At 41.3% G+C, this 27,387-nt stretch overlaps 1 protein-coding gene across 7 annotated transcripts in view; it reads left to right on the forward strand.

The window, feature by feature from the left end:
* Positions 1-27,387, forward strand: part of PDE1C (phosphodiesterase 1C) — a gene marked incomplete at its 5' end in the record, with an annotated part of 524,017 nt that overhangs the window by 488,866 nt on the left and 7,764 nt on the right. For 3 of the 7 annotated variants that reach the window (XM_084784999.1, XM_084784994.1, XM_084784997.1), the window contains one exon: positions 14,851-14,919. In XM_084784999.1, the coding sequence (XP_084641125.1) occupies positions 14,851-14,919 (69 nt within the window). Of the gene's footprint in view, positions 1-626; positions 7,126-14,850; positions 14,920-22,610; positions 23,254-27,387 lie in introns of those variants that run through there. The other 4 variants (XR_014779828.1, XM_084784995.1, XM_084784996.1 and 1 more) reach the window with 4 other exon arrangements.

Genomic DNA, 27,387 nt, shown 5'->3' on the forward strand with positions numbered 1-27,387 from the left:
CTTCCATGGGATAGAGTACCCCAGATGAAAACAATCCCAATATTGTGTATTTTCACTAATTTAATTGTGTTTCCATCTTTGTTTTTTTCCATGGGCTCTTAGTCTGGATCCACTTGGATGATGATCTGGGCTGGTGGATTTCTTGTTTTGAACATCTTTGGGAAGCTTTTGTAAATGGGGAGAAGATTCTGAGAAGTGATGAGGGACCCAAGGTTTTCTTTGCATGAAAACAAGAGAAATCTGATTTTCTTCTGATCCCACTGACCATTGAAATACATTAGCCAGACTATAAGCCACTGTCCTCCCCATTACAAAATAAGGTAGCTTATTAACCACAGTGCTTGAGCAGAATGCCTAGGGATCCAGTTTAAGCAGCCCTTATTTTTGTAAGTATGTATAGGGGGATTAAGGTTTTCCTCTGAGATTTTTCCCTGTGAATAGAATGAATCTTGTTTTGGAGAGAGGTGCTCACCTATCTCCCAACTGGTTTTCTGCCATGACTAGTCTGAAATGATCCCTGGATCTCCTTGACTTTTTGCTCCCAGATTTTCTTCTCCTGAGGCCTAAGGGTGGAGGGGGAGGGAAGGCAGCATTGACAGTTTTCTTTTTCTTTTTCTTTCTTTCAGATCCAGAAGAGTAGAAAAGACCTCACGTAGACTGAGGCTGCCAGTGTGTCTCCCGCCATTTTAGCTGAGCTTCTCCATTCTCCTCCTTCCACAAAGACTCATATCTGGGGAAGGCGCACAGCTTTCAAAACCAAGTCCCACACTTGGCGCCTTCTCTCATACTGTCTCCTTCCAGGGGCTTTTGGGAGTTGGCTTGTGGTCTTAGAATTCTGGGGGACTTACTTTTTTTTTTCTCTCCTGAAAACACAAAAAGCATTTGGTTTGCTTCGTTTTGTTGGTTTTCACATTTTGTTTTTGCGACGACCCCAGCCCAGGAGAAATCAAACATGAAAAGCCATTTTACACTCCATTACTAATAATTTGGCTTTCTGGACCTGGTGAAAAACTGTCATTCTGGATGTGCTGAATGAGGCAAGGAAAAGTCCCCCACACAGTGACCAGCCGTTTTGTTTTGTTAGTGCTGTTAACTTAGAATGTTGCCTTTCACACTGGCTCCTGATGGTGAATATAGCCAAGGCTGGCCTTCATCACAACTAAAGTGAAATGCCAATCTCTGGTCCCTTTTTCAGTTGAGAACATGCATTTTCTCCAGTTTACTAAGACTTAAAATTTGTTCTTGTAATTTTTTTCCATTTGTATAATATGAAATTGTTTGTTTGTTTTTTTTTAAAAAGGAGATTATTCTATAGGAATCTGTATTTGATGCTTAATTTATTATCTGTAAACTCATGAATATAAACTTGAATGTGTTAGCTGATGGCCATACTGCTAGGTGGGTTTCTCAGTGTTTTCATTGGGTAGGACCTATCACTAAAAGGTCACTGAAGTGTTGACCTCTGCCTGCTCTTCTTCTTTTGGATATCTGTAAGTTGATTTTTACTAGTTTAAAAACTTTTTAGAAAGGGAAGTGATAGGGGACCCAGAATCTGAGATATGATTTGGGTAATGCTTTTCATTTTAGTGAGATTTTTAACACCACAATGTAGTTGATTAATAGCACAAGTAGAAAATAAGGATAAGAGATATGGTAGGGAAAGGGGATAAAAATTCTGATGCCAAACAGAAAGTGGGGTCCAGTGGAATGCCAGGAAAGTGTGATCTTTTTCCCTCCCTGTAGTTTTATTTAGATATATTTTTATCATGTAGTTTTAGACCACTTCTAAATGCAAAGCATGTCATATAGGATTTAATGCCAGGAAGAAAATGGACTAGGTAATGGGCTTAGATTAATTCCACAGATTTCATTTCTCCATTGAAAACATAAAGACATATTGTAGAGTATCAGCATTGCTAAACTAAGTTATTGGTATTTCTTTAGAGGTTAAAGAAGACTGTGTGCGGTCCTTATGACCTGTTGGCTCACAGAAACAGGCTTCAGCAGGAAGAGGTGAAGAAGGTTGTTTCCTGGAGCACAATACCTGGTGTTTACACAACTGTTCTCTGTGGGTTGTACATTTGGCCTCATCACAACACTGATGCTTTTTATTGCTCTGCTTGCTTTCCTAACTAAATTATGAGATTTCATATTTGAATGACTTTGGGAGTATAGAGGGCCAAATGTATGATTCAAACAAAGCCGTGTAATACTTAATCATCGTAAAACGAGCAACTTGATGTCAGTGAGACAGTCAGAAAGAGTGGGGATGCTGGGGTACTGGGGAGGGTGGCTGCTACGGAAGGGAAGGGTGAGCATGGCCAAGAATTAGTGAGGCTGGGTGTTAGTGTTCAAGAAGCATAGTCAGTCAGGGACTGGTGAGGACGGGTGTTGGGGACGGATATGGATGGGGAGAAACTGGTGAGGTCGGTGCTATTGTAAGAAGGCAGCAGCCGAATATCATGAGATACAGTTGTGCCGTATATGAATAAGGGTCCCAAGTACCCAGGGTTTGTGTAAGTTGTCTCCTAAGTTTTACACAGCGGCATCTAACTCAGTTGCTTACATTGGACCAGTCAAACAAAATGTGCTCATGAGCTGCACGCCACCAGGAGGGATCAGTGGCTTGCAAACTGTGCTCTTAAAGGTAGAATGACTCTGTGTGGTGGTAGTTACATGCAATCAAGTGTGTGCCAGTTTACGTCTTTGAAACGTGAGCCTTTTACCTCACATCTATTCTGTATTTTTGTATGTGAAGCATCTGGGCAATTGATACAGCGTGCCTACGGCTTCATTTTATAATCTAACAAGTAACACTAAACAATATTTGATAAAGAAATAGGAATATAGCCATTTTTCTAGGGTCAATGAAGATGGAAATTATTTAAATTTGCTGTTAGCCATTAATTAGTTGAAAAGGAATAGGAGGAGAGCTTCACACATCCCACTTTGCCAAGAACACACAGGAGGAACAAAAGCTCTGCTCAGTTAGCCCCAGTTTTCGATTTCTCAAGTGTTAAGGCACATTGAATAAAAATGCAGAGCCATTGGTTTAAAAACATACAAAACATATCACCATGCTCAGAACTGTTCCTAGACCTGATAACTCACTAGAATAACATTTCCAGGTCAGTGTTCATAGGAAGAAACAATATTTCCAAAGCTGTAGCATGTTTTCTTTGCACTTTACTTTTCTTGAAACAGCTTCTTCCAAGCTAAGCATCAACATCCAAGCAGCACTGTCCCCACTGCCCCTGTCACTCATCCTCCTCTGGCTCATGTACACAGCATAGCCTTATACACTAGGGTTACAATGAGAAACTGTGGACACAGCAGTGGCCTCATGCTCATTAATATTATAATAAATAATAAGCTTTTCATGTTCCTGGGCATAATATGATAACTGGAGGCAATCCTTGAGTTGCATCTTCATATCACCAAACAAGCCTATATCCGAATCATACCATTATGATCTGACCTTGGGCCAGAGGGACTGAACCTTACAGAGTTCTGTATTTTATTTATTTGTAGCTGCCTTTCCTTGTCTGTGAGTCCTAATAGCTATAGAAGCAATTAAAAGATGCATTTCTGAACCATTAATGCGTTTCCCCCCACTGGCAGTTTTATTCTTGGAGCTCTTAAAAGCCATTGAAGACATCTGAAAGGATTCTACATACTAATACCCTTAACCATTAAAGTCATGCTAAACACCAAAGCCAAAGGCAATCTAGTGTTACAGATTCATCTCATTTGCAGAATCTCAAACATTATATTTTCCACTTCCAGCCATGCCTTTAGAAAGTGTAAACACGAGAAGGAAACGGTACTGTTATCATACAATGTGAGAGAAAACAGGGGGCTTGAACTCTCTCTTCTCTGGTAGATCACTTTTTCCTTGGATAGATTTGTGAATGTGTAGGTACATGGATAGATAGGTAATATATATTTTCTTTTGGTTTTCTTAATGTCTGAGTAGAGATTTTGATAATGAGGAACATTTTGTAATATTCTCTCTTTGAGTGTAGGGAAAACAAATAATAAAAAGCAGAAACTCCTTTCTCATAATGAGAAAGAGAAGATTCAAGGATTGGAAGTCTGTGTGTAGCCTAATTTTCCAAACAAAGGAGATTATAGCAGTGCTTTTGTTCATATTCAGACACTTCCTTCTAATCCTGAGATGCCTCCACACACTGCAGAAATCAACTCTAGTCTGTCATAGTGCCTGTCACCCAGCCAACACTCAAAAAGGATGGGTAGACTGTCAGGTGGCAACACTCTGTCCACTTTCAATGCAAACAAAGTTCAAATTTTCTTTATAACATATTCAGCATCTTTTCTCTCCACACTGCAGCATTCATGAGGCTGGAATCCTAGGTAAAGGCAGACATACTCTAATTACACCTATAGTTTATTACAAGAGAGGAGAAATATCAGGCTAATTGGGGAAATAGTTAGAGATAAAAAAGAAGTGCATGAAAGTATATTAAAGCATTTTCTTTGGCCTTTAAATTTGAGAAAGAACAGAAGAAAAAAGAAATCAATGAAATGATTCAGAGAATGATGAGCCAAGAGGGAAGATGGAACAGACCTGCATAAGACATTCATGACTCTGCTTAGAATCCCAGTTGAAACTTGTACTTTCTTGGAACAAATAGAAAATACTATGCATGTAGCACCATTGCATGGTCTGCTCTCCCAGTGTGGTGGGCACAGTGCCGAGCAGCAGCAAAGCTGAGTGTTACAGAACATAATGTTTCAATAATGATGTTATATTGGTTCTTATTCTTGAGCAAATGGCAAATTATACTTGTAATCCATCAACAGCAATCCGTGATTAAAGGCCTCATTATCCCCAAGAAAGAGAGCATAATGGGAAACCAGTAATGAACAGCAAGACTGTTCCTGTCAAACCAGGAGCCTCATTACCCTATGTTTAAGAAGAGACACTGGTGGGCACAGAGATGGCACTGGAGTCAGGATATAGCCAGGCCAATGGACAGATTGTACTGGATTATTTAACAATTGTGAGTCTAGTGAGTTTAAAAAACATGGGAGGGTCTCATTGGACATTTGTATGGGGGAGGCGCTCCCCCAGGAGGTCTGGGATGAGCAAGAACAGCTTCCTTTAAGACTTGTTTCCTGAGGCAGTGGGAGACTGAGAGGTGCATGGTCAGCTTTAAAGACTAAGTCCTATTAATCTTCCTATGTCACACCTGTTTCCCAGATCAACTTAAGATATTGGCACCCATATTAGAGGTGAATTAGCACATATTCTGACTTTTGTCCAAGCAGAAATGAGTTGCCACTGGCAGGGGTAGGTAGGCTTCCCTGATACACGTGTTTCCAAACCAAGTGGCCAACCCAAGCAGTGGGAATGGTGGGACATTTCAGCTCACCTGGGGCACACTTGCCCAGTTTCTCCCAGGAATTTCTCTACTTTCTGGGTGATTGTTGACTGTAACAGCTCACAGTCAGTATCTCAGTGGGGCATCTTTTCAGGAGTGGCTAGCCTCAGCCATTGCCTCTGAGGCTCCCACATGTTTTCATTCTCCATGGGAACTGATGTCTCCACTGGCAAAAGCACTCACAGATGAGCTCACTGGAGCTCTGTGGCTGGAATGGCTTTTAAACACGTTCTCGGGAGGCATACCTCTGCTTAGATGTGCTCTATACTAGGGAGGGGCCTTATATACTGCTACATTGTCTTCTAATAGGTACATGTGTGGTATGTGTGATGATACAAAAATAATCACACACACACACACACACACACACACACACACACACACACACACACATCTTTACAGTGAAAACTTACAGCCATACGTATCATCCAGTGATGGAGTCTAGAAACAGACTGTAGAGAATTCCTTTCCCTTTTTCCCCCCTTGCTTTGATGCTGTTTTATACAGGTTTTTATATGCCGTAAGATTTTAAAATATTTTTGCTAATTTCATTTGTAGACACTGGCTAGGATTTGGTCAGCTCTAGTGTTCCCTGAGCAGCAACGCCCCCTGCTTCACGCCTTCCCTTTGTGCTTCCTTTCCTGTCTCACATTTTCTGGCATTTCCCAAGCCTCTTCAGTGTTTTCTGCTCAGAGAAGCCGTTCTGCTTGCAATACCGTTTGAGCACACAGAAACACAAAGTAATGGAGGAGGGGGGCGGGGCATATTTTCCAGTGTAATCCAAATGGAAAAGTGTTAAATGTCTAAAGCAAAGTGGGAGTATGTAGGGAGGAAGAGATAGCTTGGTGACGAGAAGCAAGGAAAAGGAAATCTGGGAGAAGATTATTCAAAGCAAGGTAAATTACTTGTGGGCCAATATAATGTTTTGTCTTCCTTGACTGGAGGACATCTTTTTTTTTTTTTCTCTGTCACAAGGTTTTCCTCCTCTGGGTGTCATGTTCTCACTGTGAGTCTGTAGACTCCCTTCTTCCTCACAGGGAGCTGCCCTGGCCCTGGAAGTATGGGAAGAGAAGATGGACACCCTTCCTAAGCCTTAGATTTTGCTGCCAGTCTGAATCAGACAACTAGGCTTGTGGCAAGTGTCTGAAATGGGATCAAGAACACTTAGTAGAACTTTAAAGAAGGAAGGCAGCCAGTCTTCTAGACTTTTCCCCAGAGTACACTACATATCTACTTGGGGGAATTAAGAAACTTATGGTTCTGTAGTGCAGATGCCTTTCCAAAAGGGAAGATAGAGGATGAATTACTTGTCTTTACTCTGTGGCGCATTATCACACACTTGCCTGATGTCAGTGAATGTCAGGCAGAGGGAAGGCAGGCTTCAGCTTGCATTTATACACCACGGAGCGAGGGGCTGGCCACCTGTTCTAAGGAAGAGTATTCTGTCACCTATGGTGCTGATGCTTCATGCTAGAAGTTGTTCATCTACTGTAACATCTCACCTCCAGACGCAAAATGGAAGCATGGGATTCATGTAAAACAGAGAGTGCCAAACTTCTGTTTAAAAACGTACAAATCTGCCTATTGTATACCTTTATTGCACAAAAGAGCCTGATAATCCTTCATGTACAATTCCCCTAGCATCTGGTAATAAATAATTGTATGTTCCACTAATCGTCAAATAAAAAACATCAGTTAACCTCTTAATTGAAATTTGAAAAAGTGAAAAGGCTGCTTTTTCCCCCCCTTGTAACTGTTGATTGCTGTGGTGTGCATTCTATGCCACGTTTCGGGGTACCAGAACCCACCCTACCCTCCATCGTTTGCATACACCTGAATCCTGGGTGCTGCTCAAGCCACAACTACTACTTCTTCTTCACATTTACATACTCACACAGCATGACTGACGTGACTGTGTAGTCTGTGGAGGTGGTGGGGCGGGCTGAAGGCTGTGTTAAGTGGGTTATCAGAAGCTAGAGCTGCCATCCCGGAGTTAGGCTTCCAAGTCAATTTTCACCGAGTACGGTGACATTGTATTTCTGCACACCGACTCTCAATTTCTAAACTTTTTTCTTTTGTCATTCTTGGAAATGTTTTCCTGCCCTTCAGAATGGACTAGCATTAGTCTATACGGTATCCGTGTCTGGGAGGGCAGAAACCATTTACTACCATAAGATCTGTACCCAGCTGCTAACTTCACAGCAGCCACTAAGAGGCACCCCCTATTCTGGTGATGGGCTCTACCACACAGTCACTACTCAGTGTGGCTCCTTGCACAGTAACTCTGCTGGATTCCTACTCACCTTGTGAATTACAGCCTTTAGCAATACATTTCTTCCCTGTGGGATCTAGTTGCTTTATAATAAAACTGCTGGTATCAGACCAACAGTAAAAACTTAAAGTCACTTGTACTACTGCACTCCACAGTTGATGACTGTCAGCATTTCACTGTGTTTCCTTAAAGCCTTTGACTGCACATGTTCACACCATTAAGAACATACAGTATACTTATCATCATGACCCATTCACATAGTATTGGAATGTAGTCATTTTTCTGTTTTTTTTAAACCTCTTTCTTATTATAATTTCAGTGCTAGCATAATATTTCATCTTGTGGCTCCAGTACCATGTACTGTACCGCCTCTTTGCTATTGGTCAATGAAGTTATGTGTTTTTATCTTAGCATTTGTATTTTTAATAACTGAGTCTGTTTGTATATTAACTTTTGTCACATTTTAGAATATAGCCACTGGACAAGTTGCTAGATGTTCATTTACAGGGTCAAAAGTTGCAAATACTATGGGAGTGTTCAACTTCAGAGCACATTCAATTGTTATAAGAGCTACATTTCAGCAGCATAAAATGCTGATGTGCGAAGAGATCTTATTTTTGATACTTTGTGAAGAGCGGACAAGTCTTTCTAGAGCAAACAAAGAGCAGATGACTCCCCAACAAGATGGAGATCTGATGCCCTTCCTTTTATGATATTAAAATGACACATGTGATCATTTGTTCTGAGACATCAGCCTACTATCATAGGCCAAATGGAACACAAACATGTAGGCAGACATACTTAGCTGCGTGGACCAGAAAGTCATGACTGTCATAGGGGCAGGCTTTTATAACATGCTAAAATAAATTGAGTTAAACTGTCTACTATGTGAACATCCTTCCACACTATGACCTTTCTATACCCATGCTGCCCTGCGTGATCTGGTTGTATTTTTAACAATATTGCTATTGTCAGACTGTTCATAATGATGCTATTTGGACTCACAGGGAACTTAAATCATGCTTTGCTCAGCAGGCTTGTGCTTGTGCTACCCACTTTTGTAGGAGGGAAATGAATTGTTTGAGTAAAGTCACAAATCACTGGGGTTTCTCACTAACCTAAGGCTGTCCTGTCTTAGGTGTGTGTTCACCTTGTGGTTGGCATCGTTGGCTGTCACTTCCATCTCTGTCCCATTTTCAGTGTCCTGAATAATTGGATTCATTGCCTTTCAGCTGAATGAACCAAGGACATTAATTTGAAATATCTGAGGGCTATTTGTTTGTCCAAAGACACCAGTCACATAAGCTGCCCTTGTGACATTTCTGCCCTGAGTTGATTGATTAGGTTGTTTACTCCCTAAATATTCACTGTAGATCAAGGGCAGTTTAAAAAATTCTTGGCCTCAAAGTTCTCCTTTCCCAAAGATGACATATTTCCATCTCTGTAGGTGTATTGCATTATTAGCACACACACACACACACACACACACACACACACACACACACACACACACAAACTTCCTGTAGAATAAAAAGCAAACAGTAACAAACATCCTATACACCACAAAGTTTACAAAGCATTCTTATATGAGTACAATTACTTTGACCCTCAAAATTATGTCCTGAAATTGATAATTTTGAAGCTTAATAGTTGAAGAAAATGAAATAAAGTTTGTGTCAATGTACTTCCTTATTCTTTTGTATACCTTACCTACTTAGAAACTAATTGAATTCTAAAGTTTCATAAGTTGAATACACACTTTAAATTTAAAAAGCAGAATAAAGGCTGTGGAGATGACACAGATGGTAAAGCATTCACCTTGAGAACATGATGGCACGAATTCGATTTCCAGAACCCATGTTAAAGAAAAGCTGGATGGGATGCTGCGTGCTTGTAGTCCCAGCACCTGAAAGTGAAGATAGACGGGTCTCTGGGGCTTGCTGACTAGCCAGCCCAGTCTGCTGTCTTAGTCTTCTACAGGTGTGAAGAGACACCATGACCAAGGGAACGTTTTATAAAAGACAGCATTTAACTTGGGTTGCAGAGAATGAGTAGAGTTCATGATCATCATGGCAGGAAGCAGACAGGCATGGCACCAGAACAATGGCAGAGAGCTTTATGTCCTGGTACACAGACAACAGGCAGAGGGGGGGAGAGAGAGAGAGAGAGAGGGAGAGAGAGAGAGAGAGAGAGAGAGAGAGAGAGAGAGAGAGAGAGAGAGAGACAGAGACAGAGACAGACAGAGAGAGACAGAGACAGAGACAGAGACACAGAGAAAGAGACAGAGAGAGAGAGACAGAGACAGAGAGAGAGACAGAGACACAGAGAGGGAGAGAGAGAGTGAGGGAGGAGCAGAGACAGAGATAGATAGATAAATAGATATCAAGATCAGGTCTATAGAGAAATAGATAGATATCAAGATCAGGTCTATCCTAGACTTTTGAAACCTCAAATTCCACCCCCCAGTGGCACACTTCCTGTAACAATGCCTCACCTACTCCAACAAAGCCACAGCTTGAATTCCTTCCCAGTTTCCCTAACCAGGGGACTGAGCATTCAAACCTATGAGACTATGGAGGCTGCTGTCATTCCAACCACCATACCTACTCAATGAATTCCAGACCACTTGAGATATTCTGCTCTTTTTTTTTTTAAGCAAAGCTTTCCCATTCACATGTCCTTTTTTTCTCCTTTATTAATTTATTCTTGTTACATCTCAATGGTTATCCCATCCCTTGTATCCTCCCATTCTTCCCTCCCTCCCATTTTCCCCTTATTCCCCTCCCCTATGACTGTTCCTGAGGGGGATTACCTCCCCCTGTATATGTTCATAGGGTATCAAGTCTCTTCTTGGTAACCTGCTGTCCTTCCTCTGAGTGCCACCAGGTCTCCCCCTCCAGGGGACATGGTCAAAGGTGAGGCACCAGAGTATGTGAGAAAGTAATATCCCACTCGCCACTCTACTGTGGAGAGTGTTCTGTCCATTGTCTAGATCTGGGTAGGAGATACTCTGTTCTAAAACCTAGGTGGACCCAGTAACTGTGGAATAACACCCAAGGTACTTCTCTGGTCTACACACTTATATGTGTGCATGCACACATACATGCACACACAAATGTTCCCACACATATAGAAAGAAAGAGAGGGGTAGAAGGAGGGAAAAAAGAAAAAGTACAATAAAAGTGGAGGCAGAAAGTAAAACTAATAGCCCAGGACTTTGTCTTTATGTGGAAATGCAGGGCAAGGAGCCTCCCCAGTTCCCAGTAATAACTTGTAAACTGGATCTGAGTTTCCTAGAAAGACATATGAGCAGAAATTATTTAACAGCCCATAACATCTGTGAGGCCAAAGCACATTGGTGGTTCAGAAGAAAGATGGTTCCTCTTGACAGCTCAAAATCGTGTCTTCCCTGAGTTTTCACACTCAAAGTGTCAGGCTAAACACATCCCACAGATAATGCCTACAAATAGCAATGTGATCCCCAATCTCACCAATTGAAGAACACTGACAGAGTAAATATGGAGTCCCTGATGGAGCTGCAACAGGGCATCAAACATTCAAATATATGAACCAACAGGGTCATTCTCATTCAAAGTGCAACAATGTATTCCCTGGCTCCCATAGGCTTGTAGCCATATCATAAAGCAAAATGCAGTTGGTCCAACTGCAAAATTCCTCAGTCTTTCACAGTCTCGAGACTGTTTGAGAGTCCAAAATCACAAATCAAAGGGCTTAGCTTTTTCCACTTCTCCCAACTCTGCTGACTGCAACACAGTTCTCTTCCTTGAAGCCATCAGCAGACATCTCACAGCTCTGGCATCTCCAACATCTTGTGCTCTCCAACACAATCAAGGCTTCACTTTCACAGCTTCGGGCCACAGCCTTTCCAGTGTTCCATGCAAGGGACTCCCTGCCACAAGCCTGGCCTCTGTCAGTGGCTTTCCTTAACTGCAGAGGAAGAGGCTACAACCTCTTACTCTGGTTTCAATGACTCTACACTCACACTCACATGGCTGGAATCTTCCAAGTTCTGCTTGCTTAGGGTGAACTTAGCCCCCTCCATGTGTTTGCATAATCTTTGCTTAGTTAATTTCTTGTTGCATAAGCTTTCCTTTCATTCTTAGGCTCTTGTTATAAGTTGGAAGCTTAGCAGAGTGCGGTCTTGGCCTGAGGGCACCTCTTCCTTTAATACATTTTTTGCATTAGACTTTCTTTAAACTTTCCATCTCTTTGAGCACAAAACTTATCTCCAACATTAAATTTCCTGATCTTTTTCTCTTCAAACTGTGCATTTTGTATTTTCTTTTGGCCTGCTTGGTCTTTTTTTTTTTTCCCTATTGTACATCTGCGTAAGAGAGATCACTAATAACCGGGCGGCACAGTGAATTCTAGGCTATCTTGAAATCTCCAGCAGACTTTTAGATGCTCCTATCTGAAATGTCTTGAGCTGGGCCTCCATTGTCCACCTTGTACTCGACATGACTGCCCTCTGAGCTCCTACGTGGATGGCCCATCAAGCCCTGCTTAGATCATTCAACTGTTTTTCAAGTCCAAAGTTCCAACATCTTACACATTTCAAAAACTAATGTGTCATTTCTGTTGGATCCTTGACATCACTTTCCTCTCCCTGCTGTGCAAGTCCAGTTATTGTCACTGTGGATGTGCGGGTGTCTGCTGAGCCATGGTCCCAGGGTTTCCTGCCCTGGGGCAAAGATTACATAGCATGGTTAGCCATGCCTAGAGATACTTGCTACTTGGCAAAATCTGCTGATGACTTTTGTGGGAAAGAGATAGTTTCTAAGGGCTATGATAGAAGGCAAAGCCATCCAGAGGGAAGGTACCTGGACAGTGGGTTGAACAAGTTTGTGGGTTTTGGTTTCTCCAGCTGCTGGCAGAGTAGGCAGTGTGAGGCAAAGTCTGGAGAGAAGTGAGATGCTTTGGACTGGGAGAAATGAAGCACACCTTGGGGCAGTCCAACCACACCATAGAATGAGGGAGAGAAGACCCATCATATGCTACCAAATGAAACCACCAGTATACCACGAATGGGTTAACATCATTTTGAGTTGGTGGCTAAAGGGATTCCACAGACTTCTGAATTGTCCAAAGTATTGGTTCCCTGTCACAACCTATTGTAAGACCCTATTGCTGAAGACACCACATACTTACATCACAGAACATGGATAAATTGAGCTGATAATCAACTAGAACTTTCACCACCACTGACTGCCAATCATAGTGATGCCAGGTGCTGTACATGCTGCTGGAAGAGAAAAGTAATTATTAATCTCACCCACACATCTCACCCTGCAAGCTACGACAGTGACTTGCCAGTGTTACAAGGATCCCAGCAGCGATGACCACAACTGGAAGTTTTTATTCTAAGCAGTTGGGACTATATTTAGGTATTCAGAACCTGTTTCCCCCGCCCCCCACGTCTTTAGAGCAAGTAGCTTTTAAACGCCAAATCATGTCTTTGTATCTTATTCGGCAGCTGTAGGGAGCATCTTTGTGCAAGCAAGAAGATTAACAGAAGCTGACGTAAGTGGTCCTCTTGAGGTAGAGGTTTGTAGAAGCAAGCATTTTAATAGAAGCTAAATTAGCTGGGACATCTTCATTGTAGGTTATTAGAATAGATAAGAGTAATTTTCCATAAAATTTTCCATCAAGGAGATCAAATTCTCTTTCATATCAGTTAAGCCTGAAGTGGCCTCAGCAAGAATGAAAGATGAAGGATGCTGTGCATTGTCTTGTCCTGTGATGCCTGCAAGAGATGGCCACTGATGCAATAGTGGCAGGAGTGTTATGGGAATAACCAGCCAGTTTTTTAAAAATTGAATTTAAGGCCCACTCTATCAGGTGGAACAAATATTTGACATTGTTAATAAAGCCCAAAGCTTGAAACTAGATGGGTCATGAACCCTAGGGAAAAACGAACTATTGTTATTCTATTAGTGAGCATAGCAATAAAATGACTATTAAAGATATATTGCTGTATCCATAGATCAGTGTATTACTCAGTCCTCATCAGAGAAACATCTCCTCACAGTAGATAGCAATTAACACAGAGGTTAAGGCCAGCATGAGTTACATAATGAAACACTGTATCGTTCAACCAATAAGAATTCTCTTTGCATTTTTGCCAGCTCAGTGAAGGGGTCATCATACGGGTTCCTGCTGGATTATGGCTTCCATGCCTCTTTCTCCTCAATATGGATTACAAAATAAATTAACAAAACATCTAAGCACATAATATTCCAAACTATATAATATATGTCAACATATATGTCTATATCACTTGCTATATTTTATTTATGTGTGTATGGATATGTGTATGTACATGTGTAAAATTATGCATATGAAAAAACGTGTTCCTTTACTGAATACTTCTGTCTCCCTTTGTTTTGCCTCTTTAGTTTCCTCCTCCTCCTCCTTCTCCTCCTCCTTTGTCTTCTCCTTATCCTGAAGGCTGCCTCTTCACTTATTCACAATGTATTCAACTGTTTATATTAATAAAGATGATGACCTTTCTAGTGAGAGCCATTCACCATCTTCTGGAAGCTCCACATCCCCATTAACAATATCAGTGCTGTTCTTCAGTTTCTGAGTGTTCTAACATACCTTGGCTTGCCAAAACACTTGGATACAATTGTTACTTCACTCGTTTTCCAGGTGAAGATATGAGACTCAGACAGATCCCATTCATGGTTGAAGGTCCAATCACAAGGAAAGGTGGTAGCTGAAACAAATGAAAAACTCCTGAGTCCTCAGTTCTAAATACCAAACTTTCCATTTCCCAACTGGTGATTCCCACACCACATACATATTATAACGTTCTGAGGCTTCAAAATGTCATAGACTTCACTCTAGAAAAATTGGTATTTCTGGAAACTGTACAATTAGAAATATTCCCTGCTAATACTGACGTGGCCTGCTCAAGAGCATTGGTTCCCAACATGCCAAGCTACTATCCAGAGGTTCTGTGTGAGTATAATCCCTCAGAGGCACGAGCTGGACTTCTGCCTTCTCTGCAGCATAGACTACACAGCTGTAGCCTTGACCAGCCATCTTATACATGTTCTTTTCAGACCCAGATTTCTGTTCAGATGAACATTTGCCACTACAAGCCAACCTACATTTTTACTTTCTTTATCTTCTTTTTCCTATTCATAGGTACAAAGAAGCGTTCTCATGACTCACCAGCTCCAAGCACTAGTTCGACGAGTCGCCTTACCCTGCCAGGTAGGTAAATGACATGGTCCTATTATCTCAATGGCCACAGATAGAACTAGTATTTCAAGAGTTGGGAGCCGCAGCTGTAGAATACCCTCTGCCCAAGTCCACCTTATCAGTGAGGTTTGTGTCTGTTGCCTTCACTTGTGAGTTTGTTCCAGACATGGCCGTGCTGTTTCCCAGGCAAGGATAATTGCTTTTACTCATCAATGGGCAGAATGAAATTGTGCTTTTCCTTTGGAAAGCTGTGAAGTATCTGCTTCTGAGAGATAGATAGTGCCAGGAAAATGAATGGGCAGAAAAAGACAGAGATGGATAGAGATATAGAGAGATAGATGATAGATTAGATAGATAGATAGATAGATAGATAGATAGATAGATAGATAGATACTCAGTTCAAACCCCGGCATTGTTAGGTTAACTTTGCAACCTCATCTGTGTCCCTTGATCTTGGAACTTTGTTTTTCTCATTTACCTCATCTCTCTAAGCATTAGAAATGACATCTCTAACCTTAGTACCCTCTGATATAGTGTCATAGCTAATGGAGAGCATAGTTAAGGTCTACTGTTGTAGATATAGAGATGTATATGGTCCCGATCCTTTTTAGCATCTCCCAGGAAGACATTCACCTAAGATAATCACCTGTAGGTGCAAGGGACGAATAGAACCTGTCACTCTCCCTGAGCCATGAACAGCCCCACACTCCCGGTTTCAATTTGTTTTGAGGAAGTGAAGTTATAAAAGGTAAACATGGTCAGTGTAAACTTTTTTTGTAATAATAGGAAAGACTATAGGAAAGAAAAATGGTGGTTTTGTTCATGTTACACATTAACTAAGATGCTCTCTCCTTCAAGGTATTATTTCACATCTTTTCTTGAATCTAACTTGTATCTTACATAGAATTTTGTTTCTCCCTTTTCAATATTTACTGTTATATTAGAGGATTTTTTACATGTTATTAAATTACCCAATATCTTGGCTAACAGGTATATGATTATGTCACTTTGCTTACATGTGTAATTACATGACATTTATGTAGTTTGCATTTTATTATTATAATCATGTTACATTTTTGTCCATAAATATTTGGAGTAAAGGATGGAGTGACATTTGTGGGTTAGAAATCCTAGTTTAAGGAGGTGCAGATACTTAGGTTCTTGTCAAGATTCCTTTTAATAATATTTTTATTTTTTATTATAATTAATTTATTAATGTGCACATTTCACGAACATTTTGCCAATGCTGAATATTACGTTTCATAGTTTACTACTTTGATGGGAAAAATGGCATCTCATACATATTTTTCTTTGCCTATATATTCTTATAAGTATCTGTTCACTAATGTGAAATTATCTTCTAGATTTCTGCTTTGGGGAATTGTTATATTTCATCCATTATCAGAAATATATTGGCTTATATTTTAATCCCTCTGAAATCAGTCTGCTTTGTAATTCATACTGTGTGATAATTTAATTAACACGTGTTCTTGGTTGTGGGTGGAATAATAGCTCATTTCACAATTAGTGGTGTTTTAGATAGATGAAACATAATCTCCTTTGACCTGCTATTCACTTTATGTCCCATAGCTCCTTATACAGTCCTGACCTGTGGATTCAGCCACTGTGTGCTGAGGAGCCTTGAGCTTTCTTGCTTCTGTGACTATATGAAACTAATTTCTCTTGGCTCCTTTCTCATTGCAGCTCTGTCCAAACCATCTGTGTAGAATTAATATCACAGAGCAGTGACTATCCTTAAAGTGCTTTTTACCTGTTGATAGTTAGCTGTCTCTATAGGGAAGCCCGTCTTACTCCTTTATGAGCCCAGACAGCCAGGGGGATAGGCAGATGCCCATCAGTATCCACAAAGTTCCTGCAAGTGAGTGAGTACCCTCAGGATGAGTTTGTGATTACTTAGAGAGGAGCCATCGTCAGTGCCTAGAAACTATCTTATCACGTCCTTGCTGTGGTTACTGTGCGCATCAGAATTCGGAGCATCAGAAGGAAGCTAGCTTCCCACCAGCAATGCCAGTGGAAAGCAACTATGTCTCCTCCTTGAAAAGTTATCACATTCTTGAGACAGGGGGATCTCAGAGGCCATTCAGGCCATCTTGAAGAATATGTAGACCTAGTGCGGTCTCACATACTGTGCTGAACACCAAGGTAGCTTGTTAGGATTACATGGCCTGTGAATCACCATGATGTCAGCTTTGTCTTTCATCTGAGTCTAAACTGTCCCAAAGTCTTAATGTCTAAGTTATGACAATCTCCAAAGCTTACGGAGTAGAGTAGGTGCTTCCGGAAATGCATGGCATGATTGCTGGCACTCTGCCTGGCACCTGCCCTCCACATGCTAATTATAATCCTCAGCTCTCTCCAACCCCTTCCTACATCAAGAACTGTGCATGTTTCCTCCTTCTTATTTAGGTGGTTTTATGGCTCCCTACTCAGGTCTGGTGAGTGTCTTCTCAAGTTCCACTTTAAAGGAGCTGTGGATGGTACCACAGCTGTATTGTAGAAAATTCCTAGCTATCATCAACAAACAGCAGCTTTACAAAGCATTGATCATGCAGCCAGTTGAATGGGCCTAGGTAAAGATCTTAAGAGCTGGGCATTAATACCATCTTCATGGCTGGGTTTAGCATGATTACATCAATCCGCTGCGGGCCATTTGGCTCAGTCATTTCAGTCATTACATGGTGAAACTCCTTTTGTGAATTCTGGCCAGGATAACCTGAGATGTTCATTCCTTGACACATTTTCCCCTACTCCAAACACCCGCAGAGATGGACAAACAGCTCTGGGAACCAGAAACAAAAGGGACTCACATGAGGTGCCTGATACCACAGGTCTGATGTTGTGGGACAGCTGTGCTCCACAGACCAGGCAGGGGCCATCAAGAAGGTCCAAAAGGGGACTAAACAAACTTCTGAGATGCAGGAATCCAGAAAGGGACTTAGTCAAAATACAGGACAGGGACAAGAATGGTAAAATCCCTGCTGTTGGTCTCTTTTGGAGCTCCATCCTGAGCTACTGAGATGGAACAATAGACAGTCAAGTGCCTTCCTACCAGACAAGGCCAACACTGGAAGTGGATCTGCAATCCCCCAAATATAACTGAGGCCTGAAGCAAAGCATCATCATAAGTTTTGCCCTGACAGAAAAGTTTAAGGGCTCAAATGGAAATAACTACAAACCGTGGACAGGATGCAGAGCTGCCATAGGGGGCAGAAGAAGAGGAAGGAAGTTCAGAACACAGGAATCCCAGCGATAACATAAGAAGTGACAGGTAAATTGGGTCCCATCAAAATAACCAACCACATCACCAACCAACATTCCCAACTGTGTGAAAAGACACATCATGCAATGCGAGAAAGTACTGGCAAATAATGCATTTGATAAGGGGTTAACTTCTAGAATCCAGAATGAACTTCAACAGTAAAAGCCAAAGAACCAAGCTCAAAATGGATCAAGGAAAAAAAAAATAGGCAGTTTTTCACAGATCTACAAATAGCCAATGAATGTATAAGTAGATGATTAATCACTACCATTAGTCAGAAAAATACAAATCAAACTCAGTATCTGACTTCAAATGTACTAGATGGCAAAAAAAAAAAAAGATGAATGATAGCATTTAAATGAAGATAAGGAGAACCTGGAATCCTTAAGCAAGGCCAGCAGCAGCAGGAACAGACACCAACAAAGCCATTTGGGTATATCCAGGTATCCTGGTGCATGCTGGTTGGCATCTATGGGGTAGAGAAAGGGGAATCAGGTGTTGGACAACAACCCAGATTCCATAGCAAGTTCCAGGCCAGCTTAGGCTACATAGGAAAACCTTGTCTCAAACCCACAAACAAAACAAAGCCAAAGTTAAACCTTATATGTCATCCAATGGCTCAAGAATCCTAGATTCATAAGCAAGAGAAACATTTGTTACCACGTGTTCATAGTAACATTTCCCATAATAGTCTAAATGTGGAAAACACATTTCCAAAAACTAAAGAATACATCATCAAAATGCCACATCCATTCCAAATGAATGAAGTACTGATGCATTCTGAAGATCCATGAGAACATTTCCCTCAGTAAAAGAAGGCAGATACAGAAAGCTATGTGACAGTGATTCTGTTTGTATGAAATATTTAGAGAGACTTGAGTTGAGTAGTGATGGTACTGAGGAGGAAGGAACACAGGGTAAATTTTAAAGGGCATGTTTGTTTTTTGTTTTTGTTTTTGTTCTCCCATGCTTCTCTCACTAAAGTCCCAATAGGATATTTTGTTTTTTGAGGTGATTAAACTCTCAAGTATTAGATGATGGGCTGAGCATGGTGGTGCACATCTGTAAAATGCCAACATTCTTGGAGACAGAGGTAGGCAGATCTCTGTGAAGTGGAGACCAGTGTGATCTACAAAGTGAGTACAGGACAGCCAAGGCTACAAATAGAAACCCTATCTCAAAAAAAAAAAAAACCAAACAAACAACAAAAACAAAACACCAAAAACAACAACAACAACAACAAAAACAAAACAATAACCAAAAATAGATGATGGTAATGATTACATAACTAACTCTGTGACTGTCTGAAAAAGCACAAGAGGTGCATATCCAAAGGGTACATTCTATGGTAAATACTTTACCATTTGATAAAAAATAAATGCGTGGAAGATAAAAGAAGGCCTGTGCATGCGTCAGGACAGACAGGCGGATGGGAAAGCAACATTCAACAGACCTGAATTCAAACAGACCTAAAACAACAGCAACAGCAGACAAATGCGTACTTAAAGGCTTTGTAGGAGAGTTTCCAAAACGATGACAAGGATGAGAAAACCTTAAATGCTACCAGCAGGCGGTTATGTTCATGGAAGCTACAAGTCCCACCTGACAACTATCTGGCAGCAAATTGTCACTGGCTACAGTAGCTGTCAGGAGGCGAGGGAGATATGTTTTCCACATGCAAGGGAAACAAGCAATGAGATAGCAAGAATAACTCCATTATTAATAACGAGTGAAGGAGAGGAAAAGAATCTTTACTCTTCATTCAGTGTGAACAAGTACAGAATGTGCTGCTCTTCCATCATCGCTGAGTGTTCAGGGGCACATATCAGAAAGAAGAAAGGAAGGAAGGGGAGCAAAGAATGACCAGAACTCCACAAGTCTCTACACATGTTGATAAGTGTGAGTAACCATAGAAATCCTGTGGTAAGACAGGAAAAAGAAACTGCAAGAAGCCGTTGCAGCATGAAATTGGGAGTGCTAAGTACTTCATTTTCTTTGGGAAGAATTAAGTAAGTTTGTGACTTTCTAACATAAAAGATCATAAGTAAAGTAATTGAAATATAACCTACAATATTTTTATGAACTGAACTTTTGCCTTCTGCCCCACTCTTATGTGTTGGAGCCTAATCTACAATATGATAGTTCAAAGTGTTAGGTCACAAGGGTGGGACCCACATGGTTGGGATAGGAACTTTGAAACCGTCAAATGAAAGTGCAATACAAACTCGTAGTCCAAACTTAAGGCAGAGGGCCTTTGCCTGGACCCAATGGTGCTGGAACTCATACCTTACAATTCATATAATCATGAGAAGGCATATAATCATGAGAAATAAATTTCTGGTCGTGATAAGCACCCTGCAAAGTCACTGTGGCACAACAGCCTAAACTAGAACAGGCACACAAATGAAAATCTAAGCAAGTAAGAAGCAGTAGACAGAAAAGAAACAGCCAAGAATGGAGAACGACAGCAGCAGCACATCTCAGAGTGTCAGAACAACCTGCACGTGTAGACAGGTAGCCATCCCATCATCGATTAATCACCTTCTGTTCAAGCTGGCTTTTCAAATGCAGAGACAATCTAATTGGATGAGAAAACAAATCTGGCTCCATTCTGCATTAACAGTTGTATATGAGCACATGTTAGTGCTACAGTCACATTATATGCATATATGGCAAAGGACGTCCCATCCAAATGCAAAGCTGGTTATTTGGAGACCTTCTGTATAGAACTCTACTGCACATGTATGCCACATGGTATATGATCATCTTCCTGTTGTAGTCATTTTCTATTCTTATTGTTACAAGACTTTTTATAGGCAATGTGTCACATGGCATTGATCAAGAAAAGCAACTCACTAAAAGTTATATAACACCCAGGAGAATTTGTCTTATTTTAAAGCATGCAGAAATATTAACTATTTTATTACTATAAATGTGATATTATACACACATGCACAGGAATAAGCAAATTCTAGGTGATGGCTTTGGAGAGATAAAAGGAAGTAATGGAGATGAAATACTAAGTCCTACCTGAATTTAATCTCTTGCACGGATGACAGGCGTGTGGGGAGGGTGGAGGCCAAAGGTTGATGTTGGATGTCTCCCCCTATCTCTTTCCATCTTATTTGTTGAGATAGGGTTTCTCACGGAGCCTGGACCTTACTCACTAAGCTAGGATGGCCTAGACATCCCTCTGGAGTCCTCCCTAACACTAAGGTTACAGGAATGTATCACCACATCTGGCGCTTTACACTGATGCTAGTGACTGAACTCAGGTCCTCAGGCTTGTGCAGCCAGCGACTTACCCACTGAGCATGGCCCTAGCTCCTATTTAATCTCCCTCTTCCTCCCTCCCCCCCCCTCTCTCTCTCTGTGTGTGTGTGTGTGTGTGTGTGTCTGCCTGCCTGCCTGTCTGTCTGTCTGTCTGTCTGTCTGTCTGTCTGTCTGCCTCTCTTTGGTTTTTTTGAGACAGGGTTTCTCTGCGTAGCCTTGGCTATCCTAGACTCCTTTTGTAGACCAGGCTGGCCTTGAACTCACAGAGATCTGCCTGCCTCTGACTACCTGAGCGCTGGGATTAAAGGCATGTTCCTCCATGCCTGGTTCTATTTAATCTCTTTAAACATATTTAAAACATTGATTTCATTAAGCTATATGGAGAGTATAAGTACTTGTTTTGTTAGTATTTATACATTTTCATACACTTAAAAATAATTTTACATAAAGCTATAGCTGTTTGCAAAGCAACTATGTTTGCTTTCACTCATGCTGCTAGCTTAGCATGAACTTTGAGAACGTTGGCATTTTCTCTCTTTATCCTATGGACGTGGTTGGGTTATGAGGAGCTGAGAGTCTTTTAGGAGTTCTGGAAGTGACTTGTCAGAAGCCTGAAATGATCTTTTCATTCAAATACTGAACAGTTCTGAAGTTCACCCGTCAGCTTCAACACAAGAGAACTGCTTGGGGTCATCATCTGGAACCTTTTCACATCTAAACCAGACTGGCACATGCAGATATTTTTTTCTCCTAGAGCCTATTTTACTTGTTGCACAATGGGAGTTTTGAACTTCATGGAGTTTGGGGGTGAGGGACATCCATGATGGAGGACTGGGGAACTGTTATCTCTTGCCTGAAGAATGGCTCAGAGTTTTACCACCACTACCAGCCTTAATTGTTACTCATCCAATGCAGTGAGCTCTGAGCAGCTTGCCCAGGGCGCTTCCTGCAGCGATCTTAGAAAACAGGTACGGGACCTAGCCGTTGCTGATGCAGATATAGTTGACAGCTCCTTGCACACACTGCAGCATGCATAGTAGTCTTGCAGTAGATGTGGCTCTGCTTCTTAACCCTGCTGCCTGCTGTAGAAAGAGTTTCTTCACTGAAGGCTATCCAGCTCCAAATAACATTGTTTTGTGTCCTGTTGCAGGAGACTACGGATAAAACATCCATGCAGAAGCGTCCTTGGAAGAGACCTGACAATCTCCAAGGTCTGAAGAGATTATGGAAAGCTTATATTTCTTTCCCCACCCCAAACAAAATCTACATGTATTGTAAGTTATTGAGTTGATCTCCCTAATGCAGGTTTTTAAAAACAGGTTCTTTTATATGTATTTCAAACTTACAGACATCAGGGACAGGACTAATTTAATAACATATATTAAATCCTGATAATTCTCTGAGGATACTGGTAGTAGCATCTTCTTTCACAGATCAGGAAACTCTAGCATGAATGACTGAATAGCTTGCCCAAAGCCATTATGGGCAAGTAGCAAGCCCGTTTCCATTACTGGGGGATTTGTGGCCAGCGATGGCTGAGGGTAACTATTCTGCTCTTGGAGCCACCATTGCACACACTTGTCTTCTGCCTGGAGGTTTAGATCATGTTCCCTCTTGTAGCGTTAGGCCCATAGCTCTGGAGTGAAGGCTTCGATCAAATGAATCACCAAGGCTGTTGGCTATGCAGATGACTGTCACCTTGAGTTCCCCATGAGTTGGCAGTTGTTACTCACTTAATCTGAACCACGGCTTACATTTTATGCCTTTCAGTGGCACTCAGAGATGTATAACTCTGAAGTATTTCCATTCACCAGCCTCTGAAATGGTTTAGAATAGATAAGGGGGCCTACAGTTAACTGATTAGCCTTACATTTCCAGTATAAACAATCAAGTAGGCAAAATCTACATACTGATGAGAAAACTTGAGTGAAAGACTGCAAACAACTCCATTTATCACAGTGTGGAAAGTGGACTTTGTGTGTGCCAGGACAAACAAAATGAGTACAAAAAAATGAAATAAAAAATGATCGGCTTTTTGGGGAAGGTTTTTTTTTTTACCTTAAAAAAAAAAACATAGCACAGGGTGTTTGAAGGTCTCCATTGCTTGGATACTGAAAGAGTTGACTTTCCAGCCTGTGTAGTTGCTTCTTCCCCTTCACCAGTTTGGCAATGATGGAAGGAACTTTGCCTCAGTGCCTTTCCATGTTATGAGACCTACAGACAGAAGCTGTGGTTGCAGAATTTGTGTAAAACAAAGGTTTGCTGCAGCCCTAACCTTGAAGCTGGTAAGGGATGGATTCACTGGCATCCATCTTAAGCTAACATAGGCAGTAACTCTAGGTATGATGACATTGCAGAAGGGAGAAATGCTGGTTCTGTCAACACTGACACCATCGCCAGCTAGTGTAGATTTGAAGGGAGTCATTTATTTTTTTTAAAGACAACATTTATGAAAAGTATTGAGTGTGATGAACAGTAATTTGTTCACTCATTTAAACATTTCTCAGCACCAGCTGTTATCAATACTATGTTACACCAGGAAATACAAATGTGTGCACACATTATCTCTGGCCCTAGATATTGATGTGTAAGACTGATGTGGGTATGGAATAAACAAATCCCTACAACAAACAAACAAACAATGAAAACATCCACAGAGAGTGATGCAAGCATTCCTATGCCTCAGTATAAGGAACGCAGAGTCCAGGAATCAGAATGGGTTCTCCCATTTTCATGATCTTCCCACATTCTATTCATTACTTCTAGATTAGAAATCAGGGACAAAGCTCCATCTCTTCATTGGTTGTCTGAGCCATTCGTCCCATCAGGGTCTGTAGCACATTCTGTGTTCCTCAGTAGGTCCAGCTCAGAATCACAGAGCAAACTTCCATCCTTTTACTCACTGAGTTCTAAACGTGGGCTAGGAATTTTGCTTTGCTTAGAAGAGCATTTAGTTTGCGCAAAGTGATTTCCTTGAGAAGCCACTTGGTGTGTTCTCTGGCAAACACACACACACACACACACACACACACACACACACACACACACACACAAAACATACATTACAGAATCTCCTCACTGTGTGGTGAGATCACTCAGTTGCAAATCATGTATAGGGAATTTGATGATTCTCAATATTATTATGAGAAAATCAAGAGAGAAGACTTTGTGATGAAGCATCTTGGCTTTTCATGCTCATTTATCATGTAATAATTGTCACCAAGTTCCTTCTGCACACTCACTGCAAAGAACCACCTATGTGTTCTCCCATATATACTCCCTTAAAGTTTTTACAACAGCCATGCAAAGAAGTTACTCTTTTCCCTACATCATAGAAGGGATAGAAGGAAGCAAAACCCTGAGTGGAGGAAACCCTTAATGTCTCAGAGAGAGTAGTAATTATTCCAGCTCTGTGTGCCTCCAAACCTGTGCTTTTCCCATAATGCCACCCACTGCTTCCAAGAGGAGAATTCTGTGGGGATTTTCCTGCCATCAGTCTTAGCACAAAACCTGTATCATGTAAGTGCTGGTGAACAGGGACAAGAACAGGTCTGCATACATGAAGCAGAGCCAGTCTTTGGCACCCCAATGACCTCTCTTACCCTACGTATTGACATACATCACATCACAATAAGGATTCATTCCCAGGAATATGTCATAAAGTGATCTCATTGTGTGAACATCGTATAGTGTACTTACATAAACTTCAGTGGTACAGCTGGCTACTATACACCTGGGCTTCATGATGTATTCCGTCTACATGTGGTCCATTATTAAATAAAGCTTCACTGTATGATTCATGACTGTATGTAGATGGCCCTTTTTCTTTCAAAATGAATTCATCCCATCTCTCGTTATTGCCCTTGGCTCACCATGAGAATCCCTCGTATCTTCTCACAGTTAAGCTTTCCATCTTAACCTCACAGAGCTTTTTGGTTTCTCTGAGAAGAAAAAACAAACCAATAGACCATGTGGCTTCTCATTTTTTTTTTTTTGAGGTAGTTCTTTGGAAAGTCAGAATCTTTTAAAATATAAATAATGGAGTTAGTCCTTTTAGTGTTTCATATGAAATATGCCTTGAAGAGTTTAAAAAATAGTGTCACATTGGACAACACTTCATGTAAAGTATGTGGATTAAGAGTAATTTTCTGGTTGGGTTAATGCTGCAAAATCCTGTCTACAAAAGACCAGGACTCCTATCAGCAAATGCTTTCACGTCTTGGGATGTATGTGAATTCCCAACTTGGAAAAGGATACTGCTACTGAATATTCCTGGCAATTCCAGCTCTTCATCTCCGGGAAGGCAGAGAAACCGACAGGGAAGGAGCACTCCTTGTGCACCAGTGCTGGCTGCTTTAGGACGTGTGGTTCTCCTCATTCTCATTACTGACTTCTGAAGTGAGTGCCAATTTATCTCCATGGCTGAGATGAGAAAGTGAAACCCAGCAGTCATGTCACATGACGACAGAGCCAAAGCTGAATCTGGCCATCTCATACAGATGGTAGAGCTGCAAATGGAATCGTGGCGATGAAAATCAGGAAGAACCCTGGAGAGATTAAGATAGTAGGGCTCAAACTCCAGGACGGCGGTGGTGCAAAGACAGTGGAGGCTCAGTTTTGCCCCACACTTCTGCTCTTGACCTAAACTTGAACACCAGGAGTTTTAGAAGCTCTTCATGTAGCCTTCATTGGCAGACAGGGCTGAAAACCAATAAGGACAGTTTTAGTTAAGGTCTCAAGCTTGCCTGGATTGGTTACTTGTTTCTACTGGCCTAAACTTTGGAACATCTGCCCCCATTCTAGCCTGTGCAAGTGAGGCCACCAGAAGAAAACAGTATTACTTTAGGGGCCTTCCAAGGATCTTTGCAAAGCTACTCTTTGATCTCTATACACGGATGACTTTTGTTTTCAGGAGGCATTATTATAGCCATGCATGGGGTCGTGCAGAACTCAGCGTATGCCACAGGTATTATGTAGGTTCAAACAGTGATACTTAAATCAAGTAGTCTGAACTTGACCTTTACGCCGTTTATGGTCATTATTAAAACTGAATTTGGGGCTAAGACAATCTTCCATGTATGAAGGAGGATCTGAAAGCGGTTTGGATGAGAATCAAGGCTCCAGACTTCTTTCGTCATAGCAGTGAAGAAAATCCATTAGGCCTCAGTCTCTCCACCAGGTGAAGCAGTGGTACTGGTGCTTTCTTATTGGCAGGTGTGAATTGAGTCACGGATTAAGCTAATTCACATTAAATTCTCAGCATGGCACCTAGTACTGTTAGTAGGCATTATGTGCCAGTTCTAATCATATCTGAATCCAACAGTTGTATCAGCTTGATGTGTGAACAAATCTAAATCAGTTTTCTGGAGAAAATAATATGTGCACTAGTTTATGAGAGGACAAGAGAGAGAGGAAGGGAGGGAGGGAGTGACAGAGGGAGCAAAAATAAAATATGATGGTAGCAGAAGAGAAGAAAGCCATAGGTATTATTTGTGAGGAAGGAATTGTGTTTATGAAAATAATGAGGGCTAAATGAGAGTTGAAGCTCCTGAAAGAACACTGTTTTATTAAAAGATTATGTATAATTATAAAATAAGGGATGGCGGGTAATGATATGTAGTTTTTGTCTTGACCTTGTCTTATGTGTTCAAAAGTGATCCCCACGTTGACACTGTGTGCAGGAGGGTAAACCTTGATCAAAATCATCAACTGATCAGTGTTTTCCTGCAAGTCATTTGCCTTAAAAGAAGAAAGAACCCTCTGACCTCTGACTCTGTTTACTGGTGGAAGAAGCGTTAAGCACACTGATGATGCACATGGTTAGCCACACTGATGATGCACATGGGGAATGGGGTTCTGTCCCCTATTTGTTTCTTCTCTATCCAGAGAAGGAGGCTGTACTATTGGGTTCAGCTGTAGGGAATGGG

This window comes from Acomys minous (assembly GCF_964271855.1).
Source record: "Acomys minous genome assembly, chromosome: 6".
NCBI lineage: Eukaryota > Metazoa > Chordata > Mammalia > Rodentia > Muridae > Acomys > Acomys minous.